The 18,968-nt window shown below is 40.1% G+C and overlaps 1 protein-coding gene across 2 annotated transcripts in view; it reads right to left on the bottom strand.

Moving 5' to 3' along the window:
- Positions 1-13,999, bottom strand: part of LOC125308214 (SR-related and CTD-associated factor 4-like) — a 33,581-nt gene extending 19,582 nt beyond the window's left edge. The window contains exons 1-13 of one of the 2 annotated variants that reach the window (XM_048264560.1): positions 13,786-13,999; positions 12,432-12,515; positions 12,296-12,340; positions 11,986-12,147; positions 11,764-11,893; positions 11,491-11,630; positions 10,805-10,954; positions 10,591-10,673; positions 10,413-10,479; positions 7,405-7,518; positions 6,493-6,569; positions 6,074-6,297; positions 5,843-5,943 (exon numbers count right to left, since the gene is read on the bottom strand). In XM_048264560.1, the coding sequence (XP_048120517.1) occupies positions 5,843-5,943; positions 6,074-6,297; positions 6,493-6,569; positions 7,405-7,518; positions 10,413-10,479; positions 10,591-10,673; positions 10,805-10,954; positions 11,491-11,630; positions 11,764-11,893; positions 11,986-12,147; positions 12,296-12,340; positions 12,432-12,515; positions 13,786-13,815 (1,407 nt within the window). In that variant the 5' untranslated portion in view covers positions 13,816-13,999. The remainder of the gene's footprint in view (positions 1-5,842; positions 5,944-6,073; positions 6,298-6,492; positions 6,570-7,404; positions 7,519-10,412; positions 10,480-10,590; positions 10,674-10,804; positions 10,955-11,490; positions 11,631-11,763; positions 11,894-11,985; positions 12,148-12,295; positions 12,341-12,431; positions 12,516-13,785) is intronic. The other variant, XM_048264559.1, reaches the window with a different exon arrangement.
- Positions 14,000-18,968: the final 4,969 nt, after the last annotated feature.

Here is an 18,968-nt window from a genome sequence, read left to right as displayed (position 1 = left end):
GTTTATATGCAGCGGATACCTCAAATAGGGGCAGCCGTGGCCTACTGGTTGGGGCTTCGGACTTGTAGGAACGGCTGAAGTGCCCTTGAGCAAGGCACCTAACCCCTCACTGGTCCCGAGCACCGCTGTAGCAGGCAGCTCACTGCGCCGGGATTAGTGTGCGCTTTACCTCACTGTGTGTTCACTGTGTGCTGAGTGTGTTTCACTAATTCATAGATTGGGATAAATGCAGAGACCAAATTTCCCTCACGAGATCAAAAGAGTATACATAGTTATACTAAATATTGGCACAACAGTGATAAAGTATTGCATTTGTAAACAAAATACTGATCGATACCCTGTAGGTACAAAAATGGTTTATAATGCCCTCAATATCACTGAGTATAATACCATTTATTGCAAAGCTAGGCTCCTAAGGCCTTAAATAAAATCAATGGGCATGCAGTACAACTTTTAATGGTTCAGTCATACTGAGAATATGTTTGTGTTCCTTTCTGCAAAGCTTGGGCAGGCTAGGAATAACACTTTTTAAGATACCAATGTCCAAACATGGCTCCCAAGACAAGGCATTTGAGAGTATAATAATCCAAGGCCAAAGAAAATATGAAAATATAGCACTTCAACAAAATACTTACAAATCTTTGTTAACAAACATTATGTAGACAAACTTTGAGCAAAGTCTGAGACAGTGTAGCAGATTTCTGTCTGATTTGGCACAGAATGACCTCAATCCAAACTATTGTGAAATTTGCCCTGCAGATATCAGTCACAGCAGCTGTTTGCAATCATGATTCATCACTTTAATACAAGTTATGCCATAGCTAAACAAAACAAAACAACCACCAAACCCCCCACATTGGCCTGCATTTTGTATGATTCTGGACTAGAACCAGATAAACCAAACCCCTGCCAGCACAAACCACTCTAGTGTCAGAGATTAACCATCCTGTGCCACCAAAGTACTGTATAGTCTGCACCAAACATAAGCACTAGATGATTTGCACTCAATCTAAGCATTGTATGATATGCACCAGACCAAAGGCCAGTGTGATGATTACTGATCAGATATGCGTGCTGAAGAAAAAATAAATAAAACACACTGCATTTACATAATTAAATAAGATTTAACATTCAACTGTACTTAAAAGCTTCCTCACACGGTCACAATACTAAAGCAACATAAATGCATAATCAAACCCATACTTCCAATAGCCTAGCCTGTTTTCACCAGACTCACTACTTTGTTTTTAACTTCATTAAGAGAGTCTGGGTACTCACTATTGGGAAATGTTTCCAACCAGTGTTTCCCATACATTGACTAATCGGTGGCGGGGCGCCACAAAATAAAAATCGGGCGCCACAGATGAATATTCTATGTTTAATTTAATTTAAATTAAATATAAGGTCAAATCCTTGCATTGCCATTGAGCTGCGCTTTTTACGCACGCATCCTTTCCTTGCCCCACCCCGCTCTCTCTCGTAGCCCGCTGCCCCACTTCTCTGCATGTGCATTTAACAAAATATTCACGATTGTTGAAGGATTGTTGTTGCCACATAGAAGCATTACATAGAAGACGTCTGGCTAAATTGCTATTAAATCCGCTTAGCATCGTGACCATGCTGCGCAAATTTGTTCAAAACTGCTGCATTGAAGTGAACTCTGCTAAGGTCTTATCACAGCATAGTAGGCTACATTGAAGAGACTAAACTAAGTTAAGTTATGAAATCAAGCAGTATCTCAAAGCTAACGTTAGAATACTGTTTGGATGTCGAATTTTGTATGCTTAGCCTACTTCTAAGCTGCTTGTCAATTTCGTGGAATGAATTTCTGAATGTTTGCAAAATCCCGATGTAAATGGTATAGTGCTTGTCCCAAGTTATTTTAACTATGTAGAAAACGTTATGAATTGCATCCACACATCAGCAGCCTTTCAACTGTGTTACAATTGCAAGGGTTCCCTCAAACGTCTTAAAGTGACAGGCACTCAATTAGACCTATACACTACCAAGACGATCTTAATGCAGATAAATGTAAGGATTAGGTTAGTGGCATAGACATTACTGCTGATGTTCTCACTGTTTATTTGCCTTTGCCTTGTCTATCACATCAAGTCGGCTGCATTTTAATAACAAAGATCTTATCACCGTAAGATCTTATAACCTCATACAACTGTTACACCGTTACGTTACAATGAACTTTCTTCTCTGAACGAGCATCGGCAGACTCAAGAAAAATAAAATAAATAATAATAATAATAATAATAATAATAATAATAATAATCTCACGATAGCCTGCTTCAAATGAAATATTAAATTAAATAAACTGTTTTGGGGTCATATCCTTGATTAGACTATGCTGAGTTGTGGAGGGGAAATGGGCTGTTTGTTTCAGTAGTCGTAGGCATGCAGTATGGAGTTAGATATATCACCATTCGGATTTGCAACAGATGGATTCACAAATACATTACATTTTGCAGGATACTTGATATACAGGCTAAATGCAAATATGACAATGGATGATATTATTAAAAACAAAATATAGAAAAATAAAACAGACCAAAAAATAAAGTAGGCACTAATATTCTTTAAATTTTGTTTCCTGTAAATGTTAAAAGTCATTCTTAATCTTTGAAACTGGTGCATTGGCGTGTTTAACTGTTGACTTTAAACGTTTTAAGAAAGTTGGTTTCATTGCCCATACTGTGATCGGTGATTGGTATCGGCAGATCGGTGATCGGCCCCGAAAACACTGATCAGAGCATCCCTAATATTGATCATAGATTCCTAACATTACCTCCTACTACTTCAGCCGTGGCCCACTGGTTAGCACTCTGGACTTGTAACCGGAGGGTTGCCGGTTCGAGCCCCAAACAGTGGGCCACGGCTGAAGTGCCCTTGAGCAAGGCACCTAACCCCTCACTGCTCCCCGAGCGCCGCTGTTGTAGCAGGCAGCTCACTGCGCCGGGATTAGTCAAGTCAAGTCAGTTTTATTTGTATAGCGCATTAAACATGCACAGAGTGCAACTCAAAGCGCTCCACATATAAGACATTGTTCGTCTATGTGTCAATGACAAAGACGATAGCGGACGGAGCGGCATAGGCGCGAGCGTACCCGTGACACCAAGACATAGAACTACATTTAAGAAATAACAAACGCAAAAGATGCCGGACGGAGCGGCGTAGTCGCCAGCGTACCCGTGACACCAAGACATACAAGACAGACAACAAACAAATTAATAAATAAAATAAATAAAAAATAAAATTAGTCCAATTTCCAACCGGCTGAAAATGTCCAAGGGCAATAATGACTCGCGTGAAACTGCGCACAGCTGTGTCTCCACAACCGATGCAACACCAACAAAGTTCTTTACACTCACTGGCAGTCTGGAGATAACGTGAACGTTAGGCCTTGTTAGTCTGGAGATCACTGGAAGCATACCAGTCCGAAAGTCATGGGCGATCTTGTAGATCAGCAACTCTGTGGACTGCTATAACAGCGACAGTTTGTTGGTCCGTAATGCAGAGTTCTTCAACGTTAACGTTAGTCTGCTCAATCCAGACTCCAGGCAGTTGGCATGTCAGCTCACAGGTCAGAAACAGCTCGGCGGCCTCGGCAGATCTTTCGCAGAGTAGCTCCAGCTGCTGTCCCAAGAAATCCCCTCGACCAGACAGCGAAGTGCAGCACCGGCTCACAGATGGATGGCAAGGATGTAAGAGGCCCAGGGCAAAAGCTAGCCATAGCAAGCTCCCAATGGACAGACGTTTACAACATCAGCCGACTTGAAAGCAGTAAAAAGGACTAAGAGAATAACACGAAAACTATCAAAAACAACGTAAATAAAGAGAGAAACATTTAACTAGACAAATCAATACAAAAAATAAACATGACATTACATAAAAACAAACAAAAACATGATGCCAGACGGAGCGGCGTGTCTCGCCAGCGTCCCCGTAACCTAGCAACAAATGAGTTGTATAGTGTGCGCTTCACCTCACTGTGTGTTCACTGTGTGCTGTGTGTGTTTCACTATTTCTCGGATTGGGTTAAATGCAGAGACCAAATTTCCCTCACGGGATCAAGAGTATATATACTTATACCGAACCTTTATGTACCGATAATAAACCACATAGGGGTCATTCCACGTCAATTCAACCAGGGCCCACGCACTTAGGTCTCAGAAAATTCTGAAAAAGTTACCAGGTGTACCTATGTTACCCAGGAGACACATTGTAAAATTACTCTTATGTAAGATCAATACTTTCCAAGATACAGCCAGTTTTACAGGGGGAGGGGGGTGTCGATTTTGTTCTGCCTCTTTTTTTTGTCAAAGTTCACAAGCCCACAGCGCAAGAACTAAACCATGTAGGAGGCTCAAATGTTGCATGCTGGTACATAAATAGGAATAGTATGTAGCAAAATCGTCACGTTTGGTCTGGATAATCCTGCATGGTCATAGCTGTCCCTCAAAGTTGATTGGAGTTTTTGGCTGGGCTCTGTTTAAGCCTTCAGAAGACATATTTGTACTCAACATAGGCTCTTTATTTATTTTCCTTACTGATATAAGTAGAAACACTTTCACAAAAAACAATGAACAGAAAATAAATTCCTTCAGGGTCTGAACAGACTTTACAAGTCTAAAAAATCATTTTGGTTCTCATTTTCAGAACACCCAAACACCTTGTGGGAATATACAAAGATTTTTTAAATATTTTTTCTTTCTTCTCCATGATCTTTTCTTTTTAAAAACACCAATTTGAGTTGTCTTATGCAAATCTTTCTTTTTCACTTTCCACCCTGAACATGGGCAAAATGCACCATTGACATCAATATGTTTTGTATAGAGCTACCACAGGTTACTCTGTACAACCACAGGTGGCAGTGTGGTGACTCTATATGAAACATATTGATGTCAATGGGGCATCAATGAGACCTAAGTGCGTGGGCCCTGGTTGAACTGACGTGGAATGACCCATAGGCAGTCAGGAAACAATGTATTTACCGTTACTGTATACATATACACATTGTTCCGACAGCACTTTTTTTTAATGTGTGTAGGTGTGTAGGCTACTATTGTACTGATTGGCCTGCCATCCGGGTGACTGAGTCAAGTCAGGTTTTATTGATATAGCCCATTTCATACACAGAAAGGTAGCCCAATGTGCTTCACAGTCATAACAATCACATATAAAAAAGCAAAATAAATAATTACACGAAAATTACGAATAAAAAAAAACAAACAGAAACAAAACCCAGGGACTGAGGGAAATGTAAACGCATTGAGAGGAGCAGGACTAGTACCTCAGTGAAAATAAGTGGAGATACTAAGTGGGCAGGATCAGGTGAGCAATATTCAACATGGTATGAAAAAAACTATACATTATGATTACAGTACGTTATGAACCTCCAAACAGTGAAAAGCAGAATCTCAACCATTTCTGGTTAGAGGTGTCTATTCCACAGCAAAGGGTGTAGAGGAGGGAAGACTTTCTAACCCTGAAGTGTCTGCCTAATCAATGATCAGATAACAATATTTTTATATTAAATAGTTTACTTCCTCAAGAGTACTTCCCTCTAGACAACAGACCACACAAGCATGTATGTACATTCAGTACATACACAAGTTTAGTAAGTATTTTGTCCTAGTCCCATCTTAAAAGTAACCACTTATCTGGTAAAAGTTGATCACAAACGATAAACAAAGCTCATAGGAACAGGCATTTTACCTTTTGAACCTGACCAAAGAGTCTAGACAACATATTCTATTAGCAAACCTAATGTAACAAAACCTAAGCCATCTGATTGATGCCGGTATGCCCAATTTAACAAACAGATCAGACTTACATTGATAGACTCAATCTGACCGAACTCCTCCAGTAGTGATGATATGTCTGGCTGTGTAGTTTTCTTGTCCAGTTGACCCACCCACAGTGTGGTGCTGCACACTACAGGATGACAACAAAAAGACCTTTCAAATTCACAATAGTCATCATCTCTAAAGGAATGAAATTGTATCTGAACGAACAAAAGTACCAAACAATAAATATGTTACTAGTTGAAGAAGGGAGTACTCACCACTAAGGGTTTTGCTCTTTAAGGGGGGCAGTCCTTTCTGCCTCCGCTCTCGTTCCCTCTCTCTCTCCCTCCTCTCCTCTGATCGGGAACGGGGTGATCGCCAGTCTCGGGACCGCCGATCCCTGGAACGGGAGCGAGAGCGGTGGAACCGCGAACGGCGAGAGCGAGATCCAGAGCCAGAGCGTGACCTACGGGAACGTGAGGGCGAATGCCTTCTTGGCGATCTGGAGGAAAAAGGATACACAAGAGAGCAAATCAGAATTTTACCACATCAATACAAATAATGTGTTTAATGTGACTGTAGTTTCTAATGAGCACTATTCCTGAAGTGACATTTTCATAGACATCAACGTGGAATGATGTCTGCAGCTGATTGGCAGTGTGATTGGCGGTATGGCGACAGTTTAAATTATTCAAACCTTGATCGTGATCTCCTGCCTCGTGCGTCATCCTTTCGGTCTCGCCTCGCTGGCGGTTCAGCCTCCACGACAACCACCTGAGAGATCGGAGACATTAGCCAATCAAGTAACAGAACTCATGTATTGAACTAATATATATATATATATATATATATATATATATATATATATATATACAGAACTAAAAAGATATTCATCACAGCCCACAGGACTGCAGGTGTTTGGGGCACGCAATCTGCCCGACTGTGGGTTAAATTAAAAAAATATTTTATCACATACATCCTACATTCTAGCAGAATAACAGAAGAGAAGCGTGTTTTAATACAACAACTATCTCTCCTGTGCACTAAAGGTTGTCCTAAATGTTAAACTGCTCAACAAACTTACATCAATTTGTAAATTTACCTAATCTTTGTGACAAGTGTATCTTATGTTGGAAACCGTCCTATATAGTCAATTTAACCATTAGCTTATACTGTAGATACACAAACAGAAATTATTAAAATACCAGGCGCCTGAGTAACTTGGCCTATGTCTTAACACATTGATCACAACAATTAACATGCTTATTTTGACAGTGTAGGTGTAGTTATAACTAGGACTTGCATTTTTTTTGCAATTAAGTAGTTCGACCATGATCAATGCTTTACTCAACAATGTAACAGCCATCTGCACTGCACTGCACCTGTACAAAGTGCACAAGGGGGAAGTGCTGGGCCACTCATCAGGATAAAGGGGATGGATTAGACTACTGATGATTTTTTTTTTCTTGCCATTGCGGGACGCCACAAAAAAAATGTTATCAGCGACAACAGTCAAATGTACATAAAAAGCTAAAATTGAACTGTAACTCCCAAAGCTGACAGGAGTGGCTGAGAGGATAAACAAAGACAAAATAATAGAGTGTCGTACCTGAGGCTGTTGGGGAGCAGGAGGGGCGTTGGCCTCTATCTGGGCCATAAAGGGAACAGCACCCATCTGCTGGGGCAGAAGAGACTGGCCCATCACCTGCATCTGCCCTGAAGGCTGAAAAGACAGACAAGGATGGTGTGAGCTTTTCCACATGACTTAGCACATATCTATGGAGTAGACACAACTGTAAGAGTTAGCAATATATGGTGTAACCACCATTAAAAATCAACAAAACATTTTGATATCAAGGCTTTATAATGTATGTATTTTAAAATGTGCATGGCCACATGCCCCTACAGTGGAATTACTGTAATGACTTTGAAAGCACAATGGTGGTTTGGCTGCAGACTCAGATACCACACAAGGCTTGTTTCATATTGAAACATCCCCACATTACTTTCCTCACATTACTGTAGCAATACCACCGATGATATCCAAATGCATAGGCTATAGGGCTATAACGATACACGAAACTCACGATTCGGTTTGTATCACATACCTTGATTTTTTGGGGGGGAAACCTAAACATTTTATTAAATAACTTCTTTACTGCTTAGTAAAGTTGCACGCATAGTAGGGCTGGGCGATATGGCTGAAAACTGTATCACGGTATAAGTATTTCATATCAGTCGATATCGATAATTATTGATAAAAAAAAAAAAAAAATCTATTTCAGATAAGGACCAGAAGAAAAACACTTTTACAAATACTACAAACACAAACACTTTTAATTTAAACGTAACCTTCCTCTGATTTTAATCACCTCAGTTGTCAAGCAAGTCGCGAAAAACGACTTTGAAGGGTTTTTATTTCAAAATTAGTTATTTTCGTTTTTTTTGCAGAATGTGCAAGTTGGAGTCCTAAAGAAGCAATTCCATGTTTCAGATAACAGCATTGGTTGCTTTAAAAGTGTATATTTTGTCTTTGAAAATGGTTAAGTTTCAGGAAGTAAACCAGCGTTTGAATTGGGCGTGACTATTAGTGCTCTTTTGTTTTGTCGCCAATCAGCTGTATGCTAGAAGTAACCTAATGGCTACTTACTGAACCAGCATGCTGTTTGTTTACAATTGGAATGGAGATGGACAAAGCACAGTGGATTGCAGATGACCTGAATCGGATGATGAAGGCGACTTCATTACATTGGAGAACATCCCTAATCTAGAGCTGACCTTAGCCGAAGATAATTACAACGAGGAAAGAATCTCGGTCTGGCAGCAGAGGAACTAGATCGTAAGATATCAGATGCTATTTCCACAGTTACATTTGACGGGGATAAAGTTTGTGTGTTAGAAACTTTATCCATTGCTACTAGCTAACGTAGGCCTACTGTTGTTATCTATTGGCACCATAGGCTACTAGCCAAAACCCATTACAGATAGTTTCAGTGGGCAATTAATTTGAATAATGCGAGAATGTCTTGTTTTGACTGATGGCAGGGTGCCTTATCGTGTGTGCATTCAAATTAACAGGGTTTACAAAGCGTGATCTCATGTTTGTTTAGTTAAGCGTTTTAGACTATTTTATCCATTGCTAAACCTGCTAAATCCATTTGCCAACTTGGTGCCTTGCACTGGGTGTTCATTCAAAATACCATGGTTTGCAAACGTGATCTCATGTTTGTTTTAGACTACTTTATCCATTGCTACTAGCTGGTTCTGTAACCCATTACAGATAGTTTCGATGAGTCATTAGCACTGCAGGCTGACAAATCAGTGACCGTGACAGGGGGGAGGGTTGATCTTAATGTCATGTAAACGAGGACCATTGTGTTCCCCTCCCATGGATTGAGGGAGAAAGTAGTCAAATTGAAAACCCTGATTTCTCAGCTTGTAGCTTTGAGATGTGTATACTTTAAAATGGCTACAACTTATTCAAATATTATCAGATCTCCATGAGTGAGACATCATTGGATAGCTTTGAAACTACACTTTTTTTTTTCTTTTTGTGAATAACTCAAAATGTCTCTGGGGAGACATGTGCCTGGTTTTGCCATGCCTGGTCACAAATGTGCACATCAGTCTGAATGAAAAGCAGCACTGGTTGAACCCTGGAAATATTGTAAACAAAGTAGCTTAATTTATCATAGTCTACTGGTTAGACTGTTCAGTTTCCCCACCTGTGTTTAAGTTTCAAATGAATACTTTTTCTCCTTGGGACAGGCCCATTTCAGTCTTGGAATATACTTTTCCATTTGCATCGGGATTGAGATGATTAGAACTTAGCAGTCAATTTGAATGCAACAGTTTTGAACAAATTCGTGCAGCGTGCTAATGATGCTAACCGGATTTAATTTAGTCGTCTTGCACGATTGTGAATGTTTCGATTACATGTGCATGAGGAGGGATACGTCTTGAGAGAGAGAGCACGGGGCAAGGACTCATTGAGAGTCTGTGTTGAGGTAGGCCTACTTCTATCGCCTACTCTGGTAGAGTTGCACATACTAGCTACAATGCAAGATATATTTAGCGTATTTATTTATGGACAACGTACGGCGGGAGGTGTGTGTTGCTTTTAATAATCGAATGTTCTATCGGACGTATTTTTTATTGATATCAATTACATGTCAATTGCGATAGTTTTATCGCCCAGCCCTAACGCATAGTCTACAATGAAAGCTACAAAAGCTATGAAATTATGATTTATTTATTTATTTTAGGACAACGTAATGGTAAGTATACTAATAAGGCGGGAGCGGTGTTGCTTTTGCGGCCGTGTAAGCTGCAAAGCGCTGCGGGAAACACTATAAGGGGTGTGTCACGATTCTACCTGCAACACAGGTTCGTGGATATGAGTGTTGCGATTTCAGTTTCGATACGTATACCGTTACAGCCCTAATAGGCTACAACTAAAGTGAGTGCTTGTCAATAGTTTACAAGAAAAGTGCAAGAAATATAAGAGACTAAACACTTGATAATGATGCCCATACAACATTATATACGTCTTAAGATAAGACTTTTTGCATACCCTCAAAGTTACTGATTAAATATAGATAAATGAATGATCTATACCTGGCCAGGTATCTGAGCAGGACACTGAGGGTACATCATCTGTTGCTGCATATTTGATTGCACATTTCTGCATAAAAAAAGAAAAAGATTATTCCACATAAAGTCTACATTTCACATTTACGGGAGAAGAGGTTATGAAAGGTTTTTTTTTTGTCTGAGAAAACGTATAATAACTTACAGAGGAATGGCAGCAGCTACATCATCCTTCATATCATCAGCAGGCTCCGGTTCATCATCATAGTCAAAACGATCAAGGAGTTTCTAGACACACAAGTAAAAAAAAAAAAAAAAAACACTTAAAGAAGCTTTCTTAACTTGACACCATAAATACAAAATCGATGACTCATGAGAACTGGACTTGAGGATATGTGGAATTAGGTGCTGTGCTCTACCTTGGCAAAGGAGCTCTTTTGCTCCGTAGGGGGAAGACTGTGAGGGACAGGCTGGGCTGAAGCCATCGGTGGCCCAGCTGCCACTACACCAGCTGAGCCCTCCATCACAGAGGCCTGGGGCTGCTGCAGAGTCTGTAGGATCTGGTGCAACTGCACGCACACACACAATACTATTCATCCTGCACATGCACTTTATTACACTTACTCTTATAATGTTACGGTTTCTGCTACCACACTGCACATAGCTGTACATATTGTACATATCTGTCTATATGGTTCATACTGAATATCCATATTTATTCTGCTCTTATAAGGTAACTGCTAATACACTGCACATATTTATATTTAATTTATATTATTCTAAACCACCTTCTGTAAACCAACTGTATACTACTGTCTACACTGCACTATATTTCTTGTCCTGTGTCTATACTTTGTATATCACATTGCACGTTTCTGCTTTTTTGCACTTCTGGTTAGACGCAAACTGCATTTTGTTGTCTTTGTACTTGTACTCCGCACAATGACAATAAAAAAATATTAGAAATACACACAGCAAATGTGGCAGTAAAATTACAAAATATGCGGTAGGTAAGAAAAGAAAGATCAAATATTGTCACCCAATAAATAAAAATCACACACACAAAACATCAATTTTAGCATAAAGTAGCAGTATCCCAGCCCACCTCTTGACCCTGTGATGACTGGAAGAGCTGAGCCACAGCTGCGAGGGCCCCAGAGTTCTGGAGCTGGGGCAGTGCCTGCACGATGGAGGCACTAGTGACGGGCAGTGGGGTCTCCGCCGGCACCGCAGGGGCTGGGGATGCTGTGAAGAGGGAGGTGGACATATGTAAGCCACCCACATCAGGCCTTTTTAATTATCATGTTCTTACATTGTTTTACAATAGCACACTAGGAAACAAAACGGATGCTATTTGTACTAGACAGCGTGTAATTACCTGCAGCTGGGACGCCATTTTCCACCACAGGCATCACAGTACCTGTGGCCATGTCTAAAAGGGGCTGAATGATGTCCATACCGAAAACACCATTCTTCTGCCAAAGATTCAACACACGCAGGATCTTACTCTGAATAAGGATGGACAAAAACATGAACTTAATTAACATTCAATTTTAACATTGTGTTGTGTTGTTGATGTGTACTTGACTAAACGACCCACCTTATCATCAGGTGGACACATATAAAGATTCTGAAAGGTTGCGGTAAAGTTCTTCAAGAACCTCGGCCCAAACACATCCTTGTCCATTCCAAACTGATGACGAGACTGTCGCACAATGGAATCCACTACATAAAGGCCTGGGATCTTCAACTCAGGTTTGCACTTCAGAGTTAAAAAATAAAGTAAAGACAGTGTGAGAACATTTGGAAGACATAGGCTAGACTGATTATGATGGAAATACATCTCCATGACAGTCACAATAACTGCGGTATGGTAATGTGTGGTAATGTAAGATATGTTCATTACATACCTTCTTGATGAATTTCTCAACAATCTGAACAACATGCTTGTATAACTGGCAAAGTAAAAAATAAAAGGAAAGTGTAAGTAATTTAAGAACAGATTTTTTGCATCACATGAACAACAACAAAAACTATTTGACCTACCTTAATGGCCTTTATGGCGGATTTAGTTATTGACATCATTTTTGCCCGAGAAATAGGAGGCTTCATGTCTATCATGGAGAATAACTGCAGAGGAAGAGGAAGGCAGAACAAACAGGGGGAATGGAAAAGCAAATAACTTTAAGTGTTAAGTAGGTAGGTCGTTACCAAGAGGGAATACTGAATATGAAAGGGGCATTAATGCATTAACGATATGAAATAACTGTTACCCGAGTTGTAATCAATCCAAACAAACCCAAAAGCATTGGGTGCGACGCACAAGCAAAGAAATTAACATGGCAAAGACAAAACTCTTCTGGGATACAGAAAAGATGCCGTTATCGTTACCAGTCACTTGCTGGAGTAAACAGCATCTTCATTATATTCTTCCAGAAAACGAACTCCAACAACAGCTAACTTGACGTTGGTTATTGCTAGCTACAGCTAAATCACTCGAGATGCCAATCTCAGAATAACATTATTCCAATACTTTAACATGTGATCATCTTTTGCGTGTGAAATGTTGTAACTGTTATCGATAAAGCTATTCATTCGTTAAAATAATCTAACATTACAGCATGAAATACTCTGGAAAATTACAAAGGTAAGGTTGTTTGACCAAGATACCGTTAACGTAAGTTTTTGCAACAGTTTGCAGCTGAAGTGCACATGCTTATCTGCCTAGCGCCCCTGTACTCATACCTGAATAACATGGATAGCCAGTTAGCTAGATACTATTGTTTTGCTAACATCGCTAATGCTAAGGTTCACTTAAGCTGGTCTGCTAATCAGCACATACGTGGCACAACAAGAAGGTTGCAAACACATTTAAGTTAGCTAACGTTACCTGTCACACAATTTAGTAAACGCTTTTTAAAAATGTAACAATGTGATCGCTAGTGCTCACCACACCATCACACTAACCACCGAGTCAGCAACTAAAAAGCCACTGCGAGGGCTAGCTTTTCGCTGGTTACTAGCAGAGCCCGTTCTCTGTTACTAGTGAGCAGGATACCGAATAGCTAGGTATTTTAGCTTGCCCTGTCACGTTAGCTATGTATGACAATTTGAACTGGCCAGGTTACTTCCATCATGTCTAAACCATACACAAATACGTTAAATAACACTTTATGGACAGTAACACTCTCGATTTATGTAATTTTCAATAATATAATTTCGAAATTCCAACTGTGATTGTGGGCCATCACAACGTTAGCTATCGACCGTGTGGCCCACTATCCAAAGGCCTTTCCTTGAATCTTCTGTCAGTTCCCTCCGATAGCTAACGTTGGCTAACTATTGATGGCTAGCAGAAACAGCAACGCCATTCAAAACAACTTAAGAAAAGAGCACCTACCTCCACGTTAAACGCGTTGACTGCATCCATAGTCACCTTAAAGGTGCTTCTTAGAAGCGTGTCCTATAATACCGATTGATAACAGTTTTAGCTAAATTGCGTTTGGTTAAATGATAGTCTCGTCCCGTCGTTGCGACGGTTTTCGCATGTCCGTCCTCCAGAACGGGGTGTGTTCAGAAACATTTCACTGTGACAGACAGGAAGAGTGGCGGATAGGAACTGACTGCACCACTTCACTGTAACATCAGGCCTACTGAGTGTAAAAGTTTGTGTTTTTATCCCAACGCATGGAAATACTTAAAAATTATTAATGTTAAAACAACATTTTACTAATTGCATGGATCAAACTAACCTATTTTGCCAGAATGAATATGCAATCTATGGGATAAATGGTCAAAGGTCAATAATTATGACCGAAGGTTTTTTTTTTTTTCGTCATCTACTTCCTGAATTTTTGGTCAACGATACCAGGGACACCGAACCACCGGGGCACATGAAATTTGGTGGATATGTAGCCCCACTAGACTTTTACGGAAAAATTTTGTTTCGTCCCCGGGGGCCACTCCCCCCCGTGCTGGGCCCCCCGAACCGCAAAAAAAGCAGTTTTTCCTAAATAACTACCTGAACCGTGGCACTGAGGATGAAGAATATTTTATGGTATGTTGGTCTCAAGGGCCCACATCAACCTAGCCCATAATCACTCATTTGTGATTTGCACCCCCTCCCCTCCCGGTAAAAAATGAAAATGCAATATTATTCTGCTTTAATCGCCCCTATCTTCAGTTAAGATGTTCAGAACTACACCAAATTTAATGTGTATGATTGACCTGGCATTCTCTGGGGTATGCCAAGTTTCAGTAGAATTTCATCCATGGGGGTCTAAAAATTAGGTTATGTGTACATTTAGTGACTGTACACTCATTGGCCTGTAGATGGCGGTGCACACATATACACATGCACACACACACAGGCACCCACATACTATCGGTATTAGAGCGGCCCGATACATAATTACAAATTCAGTAGGATTAAAAAAAAGCTAAAATAAATATTCATCATCATCATCATGGCTGCATTTCCAGTATTGGCGATAAGTAGTCGTTTGTCCACTAGATGGCGATCGTTGCAGTGAGGCGTAATTTTGTTGGAAGTTAAAAGTGGGTTGGAAAAACAATGGGACGCTTCCTACAAGGACTGTAGTTTACCGCAGAGAACGTCCTAATAAGGATAGGACGATGTTCACATGAAATGTAATTCCCATTTCTTCTTGAAGCGAAATAAATCTGAGGATGTTTATCGGACATGCTTGGTTTTACTGCTGAATGCGTTAATCTTATAATATCAATAAGGACCTAGGTAATGTTACCGTTAAGCGTTGGTTGAGTAATGGAGGCCAATTTGATTGATTGTATTTGTTGAAAACTATAAATGCGGTTATACCAAGCAAATTGATAGCAGCACTGTAATTGTATCTTTCGACTTTCATTTGTTGCACCTGCTACAAAATCATTCTGTGCAATGGAAGATTTACCAACGTTACACCGGTCTGATACAGTTTTGCCTATACATGCGTGAGACTGAGACGCCTGTTTATATTTTGTTGTGCGTGCAGGGTGTGAGAGGGGAATCGATGTGCTTTGATTCCAGCTTGGTAGTTGTAGTCTGTGAAATTAAAAAGCATGTGTGTGTGAAGTATCCAAACAATGACACCTTCATTTCATTATGGCTGCTTTAGCAACACACCTTAAGCTACTGTGTAGTGGGTCCCATTTAGAAGTAGCTACTTCATTCGCGCTTTCCTTGACTCATGGAGCTGCGTGAATTTTATTACAACTTTTAAGCCCGCGATATGGCAGTTTAAGTCCGCTTGATACTGTAAGGCGTAGCCTAAGCCATTGGTTTCAAAGGAGATTTTTATTTGTGTAAGCCAGCATAGCCTATTGACAATTTATGTTGTAAATAGGCCTACCTTATAAGCCTACCTGTAGCTTAGGGAAGCTAACAGCTTTCTATTAGGATCTAGTTTGTTAGTTACAGTTTTGTCATAACTCCCTGATGCATTTTGCATTTAGAATAGCCAGGCGTGGATATCTCAATCAGGAAAATTAAACAATATCGGTGCCTATGGACTAGGCTGGGTGAACCCAGCCTGATCTGCTCCCGCTATTTATTTTTGATTTCTTAAAAGATTGAGCTTGGTCTGGTGAAAGCCAGACTAGCCATGGACCTCAGTTACACAATGCAGGGGAACATGAATCAGCCTATATTTGCACGAACAATAACGGACAACAGCTCTTCAACTTTGGCCCGTTAAAATGTGTAGCCTATGAACAGTCTAGCGACGCATTTCATCAAGGCCCATTTGGACATGTCAGCTATTTGCACCACTGGTTAGATGTAAAACAGCATTTCGTTTCAGACTACTGTTACTTAATTTGTGCATTAACAATAACGTTTCAGACTACTGTTACTTAATTTGTGCATTGACAATAAAGTATTACATGAACTAAAGATGACTAAAATCTTATGTAGAAGAAACATTCACAAAAAATCCATCCCTCCAAAAATGACCTTTGTTTTTGATAGCTGTTGAAAACGGCATGGAACTGACAGAGATGTTTTGTTTATAAATAAATAAATAAATAACATTATGCTGATACCTTTTGCTTTTCCCAAATACAATGCAGCCTACAGGTGTAAGTGACCTTTCATCAATCCAGTTGCAATGGATGAACTGTGATGAACTGCCCTACTTGTGATTGTTTAGCGATTTTAAAGGTTTTATAACAATGCTACATCTTCTTTGGCTATTCTACAATCTATTCACCTTTTCAGCACCATAGGCTACTTTCTGTGCAGCCGCACACACACACTCAGGCATGGCAAACAAGCATACACAAAAGTTTCAAGAGTGGGGGATGGAGTAAAATATATAGACAAATTGAAGTGTGATTTATTTTTGCGAAACGGATGTACAGGACTGAGCGGTGGTCATATTTTGTACCGCTATGCCGTACATCTAGTTAAATAAAAGATAAATTTACTGACTTCACAGAAAGCAGAGCAGAAGTTTCTTCAACATCGACAAACTCACTGCACATTAGGTGAGGGGGGTTGCTATGATTTCAAGGGCCCTGCACTGCTCTGACAGGGATTTAATGACCATCATTGTTATTATTGGAAGAGCTCAATGTTATTCTTATGGACCAACATTAGCAGCTCCCCTGAACTCCGCTCACTTGACCCTCCCACACACTGACAGTCTGACGGACTCATCATCTTGCAGAAACTAGACTTAACATTCGGATCAGTGAGACCATGGTTAACTCAACCAACTCCAGCGAATACATATGGGCTTATGAGTACTACTATGACTACATCGACCCAATTCCTGTAAATGCAAGTACATTGAAATACAACAAATGTGAGTTATACTTATTCCAAGACGGAGATAATGGAACCATCTTTGTTGCAATAGGTCAGGCATATCAGCAGGAAATGAAAGAGGGTCTCTTTTTTTTCAGACTCGATTGTGATATTAATGTGGATCACTGTTGCAGCGTTCATTGGAACTTTCTTCTTTGTGTTGTCATATATGTCCCGTTATGACAATCTACCCAGGTATGTTATGCTATTTTTTTTGCCTGTTTCTTGTAAAATATCACAACACCACGACAGCCTCTTGTCACTAAAACCGACATGCCTTAAAGGAATTGGTAATCAGTTTAATCCCAATGTCTCTTCAAGAAAAAGGTTGACTGCAATAAGCCATTAAGTCTATTTATTTATTCAAGTTCATGTTTTTATTTTACTCCAGGGGTCACAAACATTCCAGGAAGCGTATCTCGTCTGACTGCAGGAGAAGCCACAGCACACTTTCATCCAAATCTCTTGTGTAATCAATATTAAACTTTTAATTTCTATATTTCTGAGGGGCATTTGTCTGTTGTCATTTTGAGAGAGAGAAGAAAAGATAATAATAAAAAATGTGTCCAAAGAAAGTGTCAATTGGGCTGCAGGGGTGTAAATTTCAGACGCCATAAAATGAGATCCCAAACAGTGTTATTAATGACAAGATAATTGAGAGGGTTAATAGTAACAACAGCTAATGTTCTTTCTGCGTAAGCTTAATTACGTTCAGGTGGACTGCATTGTTTTAGAATTGTTATACAAAACAGTCCTTCAGAGGGTTTTGTCTTTTGGCCTGGTTTGCGTATTTGGGAACATGCGCAAAAAAGACCAAGACAAATTGCAGCGTATGGTACTGTAAAGACAGCGAGCAAAATTATTGGATGCAGTCAGACGTCAGTCAGAGAGCTATGGTCAGATCTTATTGTGAGCAAAGCTGAGCAGATATTAAGGGATCCTACCCACCCCTTATATAGGAGGTTCCAATGCAGCAACTGTGGCAGTAGCAGGCTGTTGCAAAGGTCAATTAGAACCAAAACGTTTTAATGAAAGACACAGGTCAAGATAATGAATTGTTTTGTCTACTCTTGTGACACTGCGTTTTTCTTTTAGTGTTGTTTTAACTTATTTTAATTGTTAGGAATGTTAGGCTTATGTGTTCCAAGCCTGCTACTGAAGTTACTGAAGTGTAGTGTACTTTTTACTATTTATTACTAAATGTTGTTGTGTGTGTGTGTGTGTGTGTGGGGTTGAAAAAGAAACACATAGCAATATCTCCATGAAGCATGGTACTTTCATTGTGCCAATTTAAGTCTTCTGAGACATGAACAGAAAATGGTTAGTGGTTAGGGTATCGGACTTGAGATCGAAGGGTGGCCTCTAATCCCCTGGTAGGAAAAATGTGGGTGGGGGAAGTGATGGAACATCACTCTCCCACATGCACATCCTTGAATGAAGTGCCCTTGAGCAAGGCACTTAACCCAAACTGCTCCTGTGGGAGACTCCCAAAACTTCGGGAGACTTGGGATGTCTAGCTAGACAGCACTTTGTCGCCAGCACAGAATATACGTTAAGGTACATTGAACATACAAAGTTTTGGGAGTCTACCACATATTGATAGCGGCTTCCTGACGCCCGCAAATGACATAAAATCTCCCGGAACCTAGAGCGAACAAGAGCACGCAAGCCAGACCGGACTTCAAATCAAAGATTCTAGAATTTGCTTCAAATCAGCGTGTGCATAGCTTAAATTTTACAACGGAGAGAGGAGAGAG

The sequence above is a fragment of the Alosa alosa genome, chromosome 15 (assembly GCF_017589495.1).
Source record: "Alosa alosa isolate M-15738 ecotype Scorff River chromosome 15, AALO_Geno_1.1, whole genome shotgun sequence".
In the NCBI taxonomy this organism is placed as follows: Eukaryota; Metazoa; Chordata; class Actinopteri; order Clupeiformes; family Clupeidae; genus Alosa; species Alosa alosa.
Note: the sequence above shows the minus strand (reverse complement) of the source record. Positions and strands in the feature narration are given on the sequence as shown.